The 12,224-nt window shown below is 36.2% G+C and overlaps 1 protein-coding gene across 13 annotated transcripts in view; it reads left to right on the top strand.

Annotated features, from left to right (window-relative positions):
- TBC1D5 (TBC1 domain family member 5) overlaps positions 1-12,224 on the top strand; it is a 584,223-nt gene that overhangs the window by 457,972 nt on the left and 114,027 nt on the right. For all 13 annotated transcript variants that reach the window (XM_074405700.1, XM_074405701.1, XM_074405702.1 and 10 more), the window contains one exon: positions 10,238-10,494. In XM_074405700.1, the coding sequence (XP_074261801.1) occupies positions 10,238-10,494 (257 nt within the window). The remainder of the gene's footprint in view (positions 1-10,237; positions 10,495-12,224) is intronic.

The raw sequence follows: 12,224 nt of genomic DNA, 5'->3' as shown, positions 1-12,224 counted from the left end.
AACAACAGATTTTCAATGTAGATGAAGCAGCCTTCTATAAGAAGATGCTGCACAGGACTGCTAGAGAGGAGGAGTCAGTGCCTGGCCTCAACATTTCAAAGGGCAGGCTGTCTCTCTCTGTCACTGTCGAGACCTACTGTTCAGAAAAAAAAAATTCCTTTCAAAATACTACTTCTCACTAACCTGGTCACCCAGGAGCTTGCACGCAAGCATTAATCAAGGGGATTAATGCTGTTTTCATGCCTGCTAATACAATATCTGTTCTGCAGCTTATAGATCAAGGAATAATTTTGTCTCACAAGCCTTATTATTTAAGAAATACATTTCATAAGGCTAGTGCTGTCATAGATACTGATTCCTCTGATGGTTCTGGAAAGTAAATTGAAAATATGGAAAGGATTTACCATTCTAGATGCCATTAAGAATGTTCATGATTCATGGGAGGATGTCAAAATATCAACATTAACAAGAGTTTGAAAGAATTTGATTTAGAAGAAATTGATTTCAACCCTCATTGATGACTTGGAGGGATTTAAGACATTAGGCTGGGCACAGTAGATCACTCCTGTAGTCCCAACACTTTGGGAGGCTGAGGCGGGTGGATCACCTGAGGTCAAGAGTAGAGCACCCTGGCCAACATGGTGAAACCTTGTCTCTACTAAAAATACAAAAATTACCTGGGTGTGGTGATGGGCACCTGTAGTCCCAGCTGCTTGCAAGGCTGAGGTAGGAGAATCGCTTCAACTTGGGAGGTAGAGGTTGCAGTGAGCCAAGATTGCACCACTGCACTGCAGCCTGGGTGACAGAGCAAGACTCCATCAAAAAAGAAAAACAAAGACATCAGTGGAGGAAGTAACTGCAGATAGGATGGAAATAGCAAGAGAACTAGAATTAGAAGTGGAGCCTGAAGTTGTGGCAAAATTGCTGCAATCTCATAATAAAACTATAATGGATGAGGAAAGTTACTTCTTATGGATGAACAAAGTGGTTTCTTAAGATGGAATCTACTCCTGGTAAGTATGCTGTGAACATTGCTGAAATGCCAGCAAAGCATTTAAAATATTACATAAGCGTGGTTGATAAACCAGCAGTAGGGTTTGAAAAGATTGACTCCAATTTTGAAAGAAGTTCTACTCTGGGTAAAATGCTATCAAATAGCATCATATGCTATTGAGAGACCTTCCTTTAAAGGAAGAGTTGATCAGTGTGGCTAACTTCATTGTTGTCTTAAGAAATTGCCAGAGCCACCCCAACACTGAGGAACTACCACCCTGATTAGTAACAAGCCATCAACATTGAGACAAGACCCTCTAGCAGCAAAAAACTTAAGACTCACTAAAGGCTCAGGTGATCATCTTTTGGCAATATTTCTTTAATTAGGATTTTTCCGTTTTTGATGTAATTCCATTGCACACTGAATAGACTACAGTATAACTTTTATATTCACTGGGAAACCAAAAAATTTGTGTAATTCACGATTGCAATACTTGCTTTATTACAGTGGTCTAGAACAGAACTCATAATATCTCTGAGGTTTGCCTGTACAAACTTTCAGTTGTCCTCTCCCAGTGGAGTGCTTAATTCTCTCAGCAAGATGTATGACAACACATGCAGAGTGTTGCTAAGTAGGGATGCTCACCTAAGATTTGGTGTCCCCCAGGGTTTTTTTTATTGGGGGTCAGTCATGTAGGCATGGAATGCCCATGTGACTCACCTTACTTACTCAGTCTCCAGTTCCTGTCCCCAGAAGTCAGACCGATACAGTGTGGCCCAGGACCCAGGTGAACAAAAGCAGATGTTTACCATAAGTCCCGTTGTTAGCATAAACAATTTGGTATGACTCAAGGCCCAGATATACAAAAACACTCTTATCAGGCAGAATATTCCAAAGGCTTAGAGGTTATCTCCCAGGAGTCAGTCAAGGGCAAGTCCTTTGAAAGGTACAGGGTTTGGGAAGCATGCTGAGTTAACCCTTTACAGTCAAAGATAGTCTCCTGTTTTTGTCTAAAAGTTGTGTGGTGTTACCATTTGTGTTTAAATTTATGATCCACCTCAAATTAATTTTTGTGTGTAGAATGAGGTAAAGGTTGAGGTTCACCTTTTTCCATATAGATATCCAGCTGTTTGGCATCATTTGTTAAAAAGTTTTTCCTTTCTCCACTGAATTAAATTGGATCCTTGGTTGAAAATCAACTGGCCATATATATGTGATCTGTTTCTGGATTCTATTCTTTCCCTAGTAACTGTGGCTTAATCATATAACTTTATAGCAAGTCTTGATTTTAGGTAGGCTGAGTTCTCCAACTTTGTTTTATAATTTTTGCTATTCTAGGTCCGTTGCATTTTCATATAAATTTTACAATCAATTTTCCAATTTTTATTAAAGTTGTTGGGATTTTGATTGGAGTTACATTTAATATGTGTATCAATTTAGAAAGAACTAATACTTAAATATCATCGAATGACCTAATCCATGAACATGGGTTATCTCATCCTTTAGTCAGGTCATCTTTAACTTCTCAGCAGTGTTACGTAGTTTTTTAATTAAGAAAAAATACGGCCGGGTGCGGTGGCTCAAGCCTGTAATGCCAGCACTTTGGGAAGTCCGAGGTGGGCGGATCACAAGGTCAAGAGATCGAGACCATCTTGGTCAACATGGTGAAACCCTGTCTCTACTAAAAATACAAAAAATTAGCTGGGCATGGTGGCGCATGCCTGTAATCCCAGCTACTCAGGAGGCTGAGGCAGGAGAATTGCCTGAACGCAGGGGGTGGAGGTTGCGGTGAGCCGAGATCGCGCCATTGCACTCCAGCCTGGGTAACAAGAGCGAAACTCTGACTCAAAAAAAAAAAAAGAAAAAGAAAAAGAAAAAATACATCCCTCTGTTTTTCTCCATCTAATCTATTCCTTCCTATGCCTGCATTTTAAAATGTGACTGTTTCATTTTGCAGACACAAATGTTTCTTTATATTTTATTGGCCGCTGTACCCCTGCCTCCAAACCATAACAGTTAATTCTTGATATATGTTTACTGCAGCTGTTTCTTTTTTAATTATGAAAATATATAGTGATTCTCAAAGTGGGAAAAGAGAGGTGAAGAGGGCAAAAACTTCCCAATGTGTGAACATTTCAGGATTATATTCTCTTCCCTTCTCATGTGTTACTAGGCCAGAAAATCTCTAACCCTCTAGAGATGCTGCTAGTGTAAACCATGATTATTTATTGGAATGATTTAATATCCCTCAGATACAGGTGAGAAAATAAATTAATTCAAAACTACCACTCTCAAAATAGAAATCAGCATTTCTTCCTATGTGTATGTCTTGAGTTGTTTAGTGATTTGATGCATCATGATCAACACATAATAGGTTATTATTTGTTATGTTAGTTTAACCAACATTATAAATTGTATGTAGACCCAATTAGGTAAGCCCCACAGTCAGGCTTACGTCCACTCTTTCACTAGAGCCAATCTTTTTATTCCTAAAAAAGACTACTCCTTTTGCTGCTCATCATATAGACAAAAAGTTGCCTACTTCATATGAAAGAATTTATGTTTATAGCTGAAAGCAAACATATTTCCGTTGAATTTCAACTCTTAAGGAATACATAATGACAAGCTAACTTTTATCATTTAGTTTTAATGAAGCTCTATAAGAATCTAGAGTTCCTTGAGATAAGGAGTGAGTTCACTTTCTAAGATAACAAAGCTCACAGTATGGCAAGCAAATTAAAGTTAGATATAGAAGTCTTTCATTGAAGTAAGTTTGAAACACTTAATTTTAGAGTTACAGAATTAAGCACTTTAGAGACATTCATTTTACAGAATTCAAAACCTTCAAGTTACAGAATTTTTTTGTTTGTTTTTGTTTTGTTTCGAGACTGGGTCTTGTTTGGTTGCCCAGACTGGAGTGCACTGATGTGATCACAGCTCACTGCAGCCTTGACTTTCCAGGCTCAAGCAGTCCTCCCACCTTAGCCCCTCAAGTAGCTGGGACTACAGATGCACACCACCATGGCTGAGGGTTTTGTTTGTTTGTTTGGTTTGGTTTGGTTTTTTTGTAGAGATTGGGTCTCACCATATTGCCCAGGCTGATCTTGAATTCCTGGGCTCAAGCAGCTGTCCTTCCTCAGCCTCCCAAAGTACTGGGATTATAGGCGTGAGCTACCACACCTGCTCTCTAACTTACAGAATTTTTAAATAGAAGTATATCCTGATTATTACCTTAGATGTTAGAATCATCTTGAAAGTATTATGTTGTCACTCTGATGAGTGTTTTAAGCTTCCAAATAGATTGATATCTATGAGCATGGAAGAAATAAACAGTAATCTACTCAGCAGATCAATAATGACAGCATTAGAAGTATACATGGGTGCAAAGAGAATATTGTTTCTGTCTCCAAACTAGAGATACTTAGATATATGTGTAATGGGATCAGTTTATTTTTTCCAAGTATCATACTACATTAAATGTTTTTATGGTAGGAAAAAAGTATAGGTAGAACAATTTGAGAAAGTGATAGAAAATGAGACTATGAAAGAAAGAAAAGGGAAAAGAATAGAAAAGAAAGATATTGGAAGGAAGATAGAGGAGGCAGGAAGGGCAGAAGGAATGGAATAGAATCTGAAGGTGAAAATAGGACACAGGGCAAATAGGCACTTTCATTTGGAGATGGGGTTTGACTGACATTTCTCAAGGTCCTACACTAGTCTACAAGCCTCTTTATTTGGTCCTTTTATCTGAATGATGTGATAAATGTGACAATAGATGCCATTTGGCACTGCAGATCACAAACTCTTAGAGTTGGAAAGGGCCTTTCCTTTAATATTGTCTCTCAGGCATGCCAGGACTAGGAAGACTGTACCTAAAGATTATTTTTCAGTCTCTACTTTTACAGTTCCAGGATTGGAGCACTTACTTTTGTAAATGAAGCCTGTTTTATCACTAGATAACATTTCCTATGTCATAGCTTTTGTAACTCTCTTTTTTAGCTTTTGTAACTCATCTCATTCCTAAGCCACACCAAAAAAGGGCTGCTTTGCCTAATGGCATCCCTCACATTATTGTATGTAGGACTTATTCCTCAGGTTTTTCAGTCATTCCTCTCCCAGCATAGTTTTCAGCTTCTCTACTGTTCCACTCCATTTATAAACACAACTCAATTCTTTTAGAAATTAATGCATTATCAAAAGCCAACTGCCAAGTTGTACAGTATCTTCTGCAATCTGAGGACTCATCTAGTATTCATGCAGTACAAAAATCTTAATTTTCTTCAGTATCATCCCTGTGAACTTAGATTAGTCTTGTCAGCCAAACCAAATCTAATCAAAACATTAATGTTTGGGAGTTTTGAATTTTTTTTTTTTAATTTAAACTCATGTTATCCATGCCTTCTTGTTCTGTATGTAATGTGCAATTATAAAAAGTTTTAAAATAGTTGCATGAGTTTTTATTTATCTTTGTTAAATTCTATCTTTAATCTTTCATGTCAGCCTGTTGAGATTATTTTAAATTTGGAATTTTTTAGTCTTTATGTGTACACATTTTAGAGGTACAGTGTGCCATATCATACATGTATACAATATGTAATGATCAAATAAGAATAATTAGCATATCTGTCACCTCAAACATTCATCATTTACTTTGTGTTTAAGACATTCAAAAAATTTTGATTCTTTTTGGTCTGAAATTCAATAAGCACTTATTTTCATTCTTCAAGTCACAAAATTGTAGAATTTTCTGTTTAAAAAGGCCTAAAATATCATCAAATTCAGCTCCCTTATTTTAGGATAAGGAAACTTGGGTTCAGACAGGATAAATAACTCTCTCATGGTCACACAACTCATTAACAGAAGATTATGACCATCCTAAAAGATGGATTGGTAGAAAGTCTGTGAGCTGAGTCTGAGACACATATAATCACCAGTTAACACTTGGTTGGTGCTAGGATATTGAATACACTTGGGGTACAGTTGTTCAACTGTATCTGAGCATGCATTATTCTGCATTATTTCCACAGGTACTGACATGTCTTAACAAAATCTATCAGACCTTTCACACTGTCAGATGAGAAGTAGAGTTGCATTGCAATGACTTGTTTTTAGTGAACCATACTGTCTACTTGTAATAAAAGATAATCATTTCTAAGTAGTTAGTAAAAATATTTACATACATGACTTTATTTCTGATTTGTGGTTTCCATAGTCCTTTTGCAAAATCGAAATATTTTCCAATTTCCATTCCTTCAATATTTCTATTTTATTCAATAAATCAAAGTAAGTAATATACTGAAACACAAACCCGACCATCTGAAATGTTTAAATGTACCTAAATAACAAATGAGCCAAAAAGGCTATTTAGAAAATGAAAGAAAACTTTTGTGCTATTGTGAGAACCAAGCAAATGTGTAGCTTCAAATGCTTTTATTGGAAAAGAGGGAAAATAAAGGATGGATCAGTGAATGAATGAATCAAATATTCAATCTTGGAAAACACAAGGAAAAGAAATAAAAATATATATAAATTAGAATATAGAGAAAAATAATTTGAAATAAATTGAAGTGATTCTCTGACAGAAGTATAGCTAAGTCTCTTTTATTGCAGCAAAGTGAAATAAATGAATTAGATATTTAATATCATATTTTAAAAAATTATAGAGGAAGAAAGGAGATAAACTAGGATGTTTTAAATATTTATATCCAGGAGAGAAAAGGTTGTGGAGAATTTTTATAGAGGTGATAATGTGATAATGGTTTTTAAAAGCTTCAGAAAGTTTATAGAAATGCTATAAAAACAGGCCATGACTGGCAACTAAGAAGGCACTGGAGGCCCTAGAAGCTCTTTCAGTAGAGTGTGGATCAGAAAGCCAGGCTGCAAGACATCAAGTGGGTAATAAGCATCTGGGAAAGAGACAGCTAAAATCACCTATTGTCAGAGTTTTAGATACTGAACATAAGGAGCTCAACAATGAATTCAGGTAAGAATTGGGTTCTGGTACAGGTAGTTTGAGGAGATTCATGGCTCCTCAGAAAATGCCCCTGTTGGTACTGACTTAACTTGTTAAATGAGGTTGTGTGAAAAATAAGTCTTGGCACAATTTTAAAATAATCTCTCCTAAACAGTACTTTTTAAAATAACAGTAAATAGACAATAGTAATCAAAGACTTCAATTACCCAAAATTGGTTACTCATTAGATTTGATATTCAGTGTCTTGTTAACTCCAAATTCCTCTCGCTGTTTATTTCAACACTGTTACCACATTGCTCTCCATCTTTAATCTAGTCCAATCCCTCCTGTCCGTCAGATCTCTGACAACTGCAAATTTTCATTAATTTAGCACACATGACTTAATCATATATATCATAGCTATTAATAGTTGTTGGAAGTTGTTTAATATTTTACATGAAGAATGATGCTGTTCATATTGCAGATCTAAATAAGATAACTTTGACATAAAAACTGTTATGCCTAGAAAAACAGACAAGCTATGGATAGATTGCTTTCTCTGTATGACTTAGAATTGCTTATATCCTGAAGATATGTAGTCACTTTCAATCATTGTTTTGAAAAGAAATATTCTTCTAGAAGCTATGAGTAGTTGATTAGGAAGAGCATGGTTAAAAACAAAAAAAAAATGTTCATAAAGGAAAACAGTGTTCACTCCCTTTTAAGAGCTATTGAGATGAAAAATTGCTCCACATAAGCTTGATCTATATGTTTTTCATGGTTATTAGTAGTAATGAAGATGCATTAACCATATTCTCTTGATAATGCTCTAGCAGTTTCTCAGTACTTTTATCAACATACAGATTTTACAACTGGCAATATGGGAATTTGACTAGTACATTTTTGTGTATAAAAAAGGGTAACAACATTATAATTTCTTAATATCTGGGAATTATGAATCCTGACTTGCAAACAAGCAAAACTAAAATGCAACAGAACTTCGGTACCATGATAACTTTTCTTTATACTGTCACTCACAGGAAATGGTAATGTATACAAGCTGCTGAGTGGAATATAATGCCAGAGTGAATACCTAGTTAATCCAGAATGTATCAGTCTTTTCATTTCATTCATTCTTTTTTCTCAATAAACATACATTGAGTGCTGTCGCTGTTGATAACCTATAGTAAATGTAAAATTAAGAATGCTCTACTTCACTAGGAAGCACCTAAAAAATGAAAGTAAGTGGTGCATAATCACTTTATATCCTCATCTCCATTAGGAAATATTGTTTTAAATAAATTTTAGAAGGACATTTAAATAGCTCAACTCTTTAAAGATGAAACTTGATGCCAAAGAAACCATTTGAAATTTTTCTCATACTTCATTGAGTTACAATGAATAGATCTTTCTTTTATAAAGCTGAATTTCATATTTTAAATTTGATTTGTTCTACCTCCAAAGCAATGTAAGTCTCAGATACCTAGGCCATAACATTAGCTAGTACCGTTAGAGAAAACTTTATGGAAGGAAGAAGTCTGGTGTTCTTTCCTTTTTATTATAGAACTATGGATCCATTCTGTTTTACAGCAACATCTAGTAATGCCAAGGATATAGCTGTCATATAAAAAATAGAATTACCATGTAAGTGCTGCCAGCTAGATCTTGGAGAAGGAAATTACAGTAAAAATCAAGTTAATTAAAATCAAACAAGTAGATCTCTCAAAGTTGATTTTCAATTTTCCATTTTTATGAAAACAAAATGAGTTATTTCATTTCTATTAATGATTTGGGCAATAAAAACATAAACTTCAATATTGTCATGGAGTTGGGCTTCCTTTACAACTAAAATAATCTATAATCATAACTGGTCTTCAACATAATAACCCGGAGACACTGCAAGATTCCGAGTCATTTGGGAATTGTTCATCCAACAGGTGTTAACTTGGTGCCCTCTATTTGCCTGGCATAGTTACAATGCACGTGCTAGGAAGGGATGAAATTTGAGAGAGAGTGTAGTAGTTAAGGGAGTTGATAGCTGCTGAGAGGTGGAGTTGAATAAGAATAGACCTTTGGATCTGCAATGTGAAGTAACTGGTGATCTTGAGGAATAGCTTTAGAGCAACAGCAAATAGGCACAACCGGAACTTAATGGACCAAAGACTGAGGAAGCAGAAGTGGCACCTTAATATACCTTGAAAACACATGTTATAAGCAGAGAAAGAAATGGAATGGTAACTTGAAAGGAACAAGGGTTCAGTAGAGAACTTAGTATACATATGCATATACTCACCATAGTTGCATGCTAATGGAGATGATACAGTAAAGGAGAAAATGATGATGCAGGAGAGGAAGATGCAGGAACAACAATCTCTGAAGGTCAGAGGAGATGGGATTCAAAGCACAAATGGAGATGCTGGTCTTCCACTGTGGCAGGTGAAAAAACAGACTATGGGCAGATGCTGCTACCATTTAATATTATTAATAAAGTGCCTATGATGTACCAGGCAGTGGCAAGATAGTAGTTGACAAAAATCCTTGCCCTCACGAAAGCTGTATTTGAATGGGGATTCAAGAAAGGTGAACAAATGATGACCAAATAAATAAATGAAATATATAATATATCAGATCATGAAAAGTACTATGAAGAAAAATAAACCAGGGAAGTGGAAAAGGAGGATATGGAGAGCTGGGGCAAAGAGTAAGGATAGATTCCAATTGTAATGAACTGGGCACTTGACATAACTTTTAGGAGTTTACTTCGTGGCTGTCAGACACATTTATTTTCAGAATCATAATAAATTTGGCCTAGTACCCATGTGCCAGGACTAAGAAATCTACTCTTAGCTTCATTTCTTAAGTGCCCCCTTCTGTGAGGACCTCGGGACTTGCCTACCTCTCCTTTATAGTCCAGTCACGGGTTTTAAGCATATATTTATTTATGTGATTATTTGATTAATGTATTTCTTCTTTACTAGACTAGAAGCTCCAGGAAAGGAACTGTGTCTGTTTTGGGCAATTATATCCTCATAACCCAGCACAGTGTTGGCTCTATTTGTTGAATGAGTGAATGAAAAGTAAATAAGACTTTTCCATAAGTTATGTTTTTAAGAATTTCATTATTTTATTATTCTGTAGTAACTTTAAATTTTCACTTCTGACTTTATATAGCTGGTTTAGTAAATGACCTTTTTCAAAGCAGGCAAGGCGTGCTTTTATACCAATTAATTATGTGAAATAGATTCATCCTCTAATATAAATAATACCTCTCCATTTCTTTTTTTTAACAGGACCAATGCCAAAGCTGCTCCCCTGAATATAAATAAGGTCTCTAATAGCCTGATTAACTTTGGAAGAAAGTTGATTTCCCCAGCAATGGCTCCAGGCAGTGCAGGTGGCCCGGTACCTGGAGGCAACAGCAGTAGCCCCTCCTCTGCTGTGATTCCTACCAGGACCTCAGCAGAGGCCCCAAGGCATCCCTTGCAACAGCAACAGCAGCAGCAGAGGCTGATGAAATCAGAAAGCATGCCTGTGCAATTAAACAAAGGTAGGAAAAAAATACTAGTAAATCCAAGGAAACATTCACAGTGTAGCCTGGGATTTCTTTACCTGTCTGTGAGGAACCAACCTCCTAGAATAGAAATTAATGCAAAACTTACTTTTTAAATATGTTATATATGATTCTTTTAAAGTTGGAATATTAGATACTGTGTTGGTCTTAAGAACATTTTATGAGGTAATTTTTTTTTAACATTTATATCCTAGTATATTTGCAATTTTGTTCTGTAAATGCCCATACAGTATGATGGCGTGAATTAACACAACACAGGAGTTGAGGACAGTTGACTGTATTCTCTGCTAACTTTGTATGGTAATGCTTCTGACTAGAAGAGAATCCCAAATGAGAAGTTCCACTACCATGGGCTTCACTAGTCACAGCATTCATCGGTGCATTGCAGTTGTTTGCAGAAAGTGGGCCACTAGGCTTGCAGTCTCTCACCCAGCTGCTTCACTTCTAAGGAATACCAACTAGAATCTTAAGCAGTGGGGAGGGCGAAACTAAACAAAATTTCAAGCAGCCAAAATAAGTGTATGAGTCTATAAATTAAAAGTTAGAACCACAGAACGTTAGAGCAGAGGACACCTGGGAGATCGTCCAATCCATATCTCACCAGATGAGTGAGGGCACTGCTGCTGGTAGCACGTTTTCTGCTGGTACTCAGGTAAGCTCATCTCTGTGTCAGAGCCATTCCAGAGCTTCACCTCCCTCATATATTTTATTCCTCAGAGAGCACTTCAGGTATTTTTGAAGAGTTGTAATGTATTGGGTCCCCTTTTTGATAACAAATTGGAAACAGCTACATTTATTTTTAGTAGTAGGACTCTGCTAACCATACTCTAAAAGCAAGAAGTTGTAAATGATGGCAAAAAGTATTTAAAAAGCAATCCTAAGACCTCACAAGCAGTCTGGGGCCACTTAGTGTTAGAGCAAACATCCTGAACCAAGTATCATTCATGTCTTAAAGCAGGCGTCCCCAAACTTTTTACACAGGGGGCCAGTTCACTGTCCCTCAGACCGTTGGAGGGCCGCCACATACTGTGCTCCTCTCACTGACCACCAATGAAAGAGGTGCCCCTCCTGAAGTGCGGCGGGGGGCCAGATAAATGGCCTCAGGGGGCCGCATGCAGCCCGCGGGCCGTAGTTTGGGGACGCCTGTCTTAAAGGGATCCCTGTGTTATATCAGTGTTCACTAATTAATGTTGACAATAACATGAGTAATATTGTCAGTAAGAAGACTTTAAAACTATGTTCCATGTACTCTGTTTAAGGAGATTACAATCTAAATTTGTTTCTAATTTTACATACTGGCATTTAAGTTGGTTAACTTATGTTAAATGGACTTGCTTCCCCAATGCTATAAATGTTGAGTATTATTCAATAATAAGTGTGTGTGTATGCACACACACTTGCATGTCCGCATTCCTCTATTGGTTACGTCATGTTATCCTTCTACTCTCTTTTTATTTGCCTACGTAAAATATTAGATTTTATATAATTAGTATTTAAATTTGTATGAGAATATTCAGTTTTCCCTGCATAAGAATATCTCATTGAAAATTAAATTCTTTTCTTTTTAACATAGAGTTGTCACACATGATCTTTTAAAAAAGAGAACAAATCATTAGCATGCTGTAAATGTATTTTAATGCCAGGAGATATACATATTTCTTATTTGTATTTTAAATACGTATTTTACGTATTTCTTAATTGTCCTA

Source organism: Saimiri boliviensis, chromosome 9 (genome assembly GCF_048565385.1).
Source record: "Saimiri boliviensis isolate mSaiBol1 chromosome 9, mSaiBol1.pri, whole genome shotgun sequence".
NCBI classification, from domain to species: domain Eukaryota; kingdom Metazoa; phylum Chordata; class Mammalia; order Primates; family Cebidae; genus Saimiri; species Saimiri boliviensis.
The sequence above is the reverse complement of the archived record's forward strand: the minus strand, read 5'-3'. Positions and strand labels throughout refer to the sequence as shown.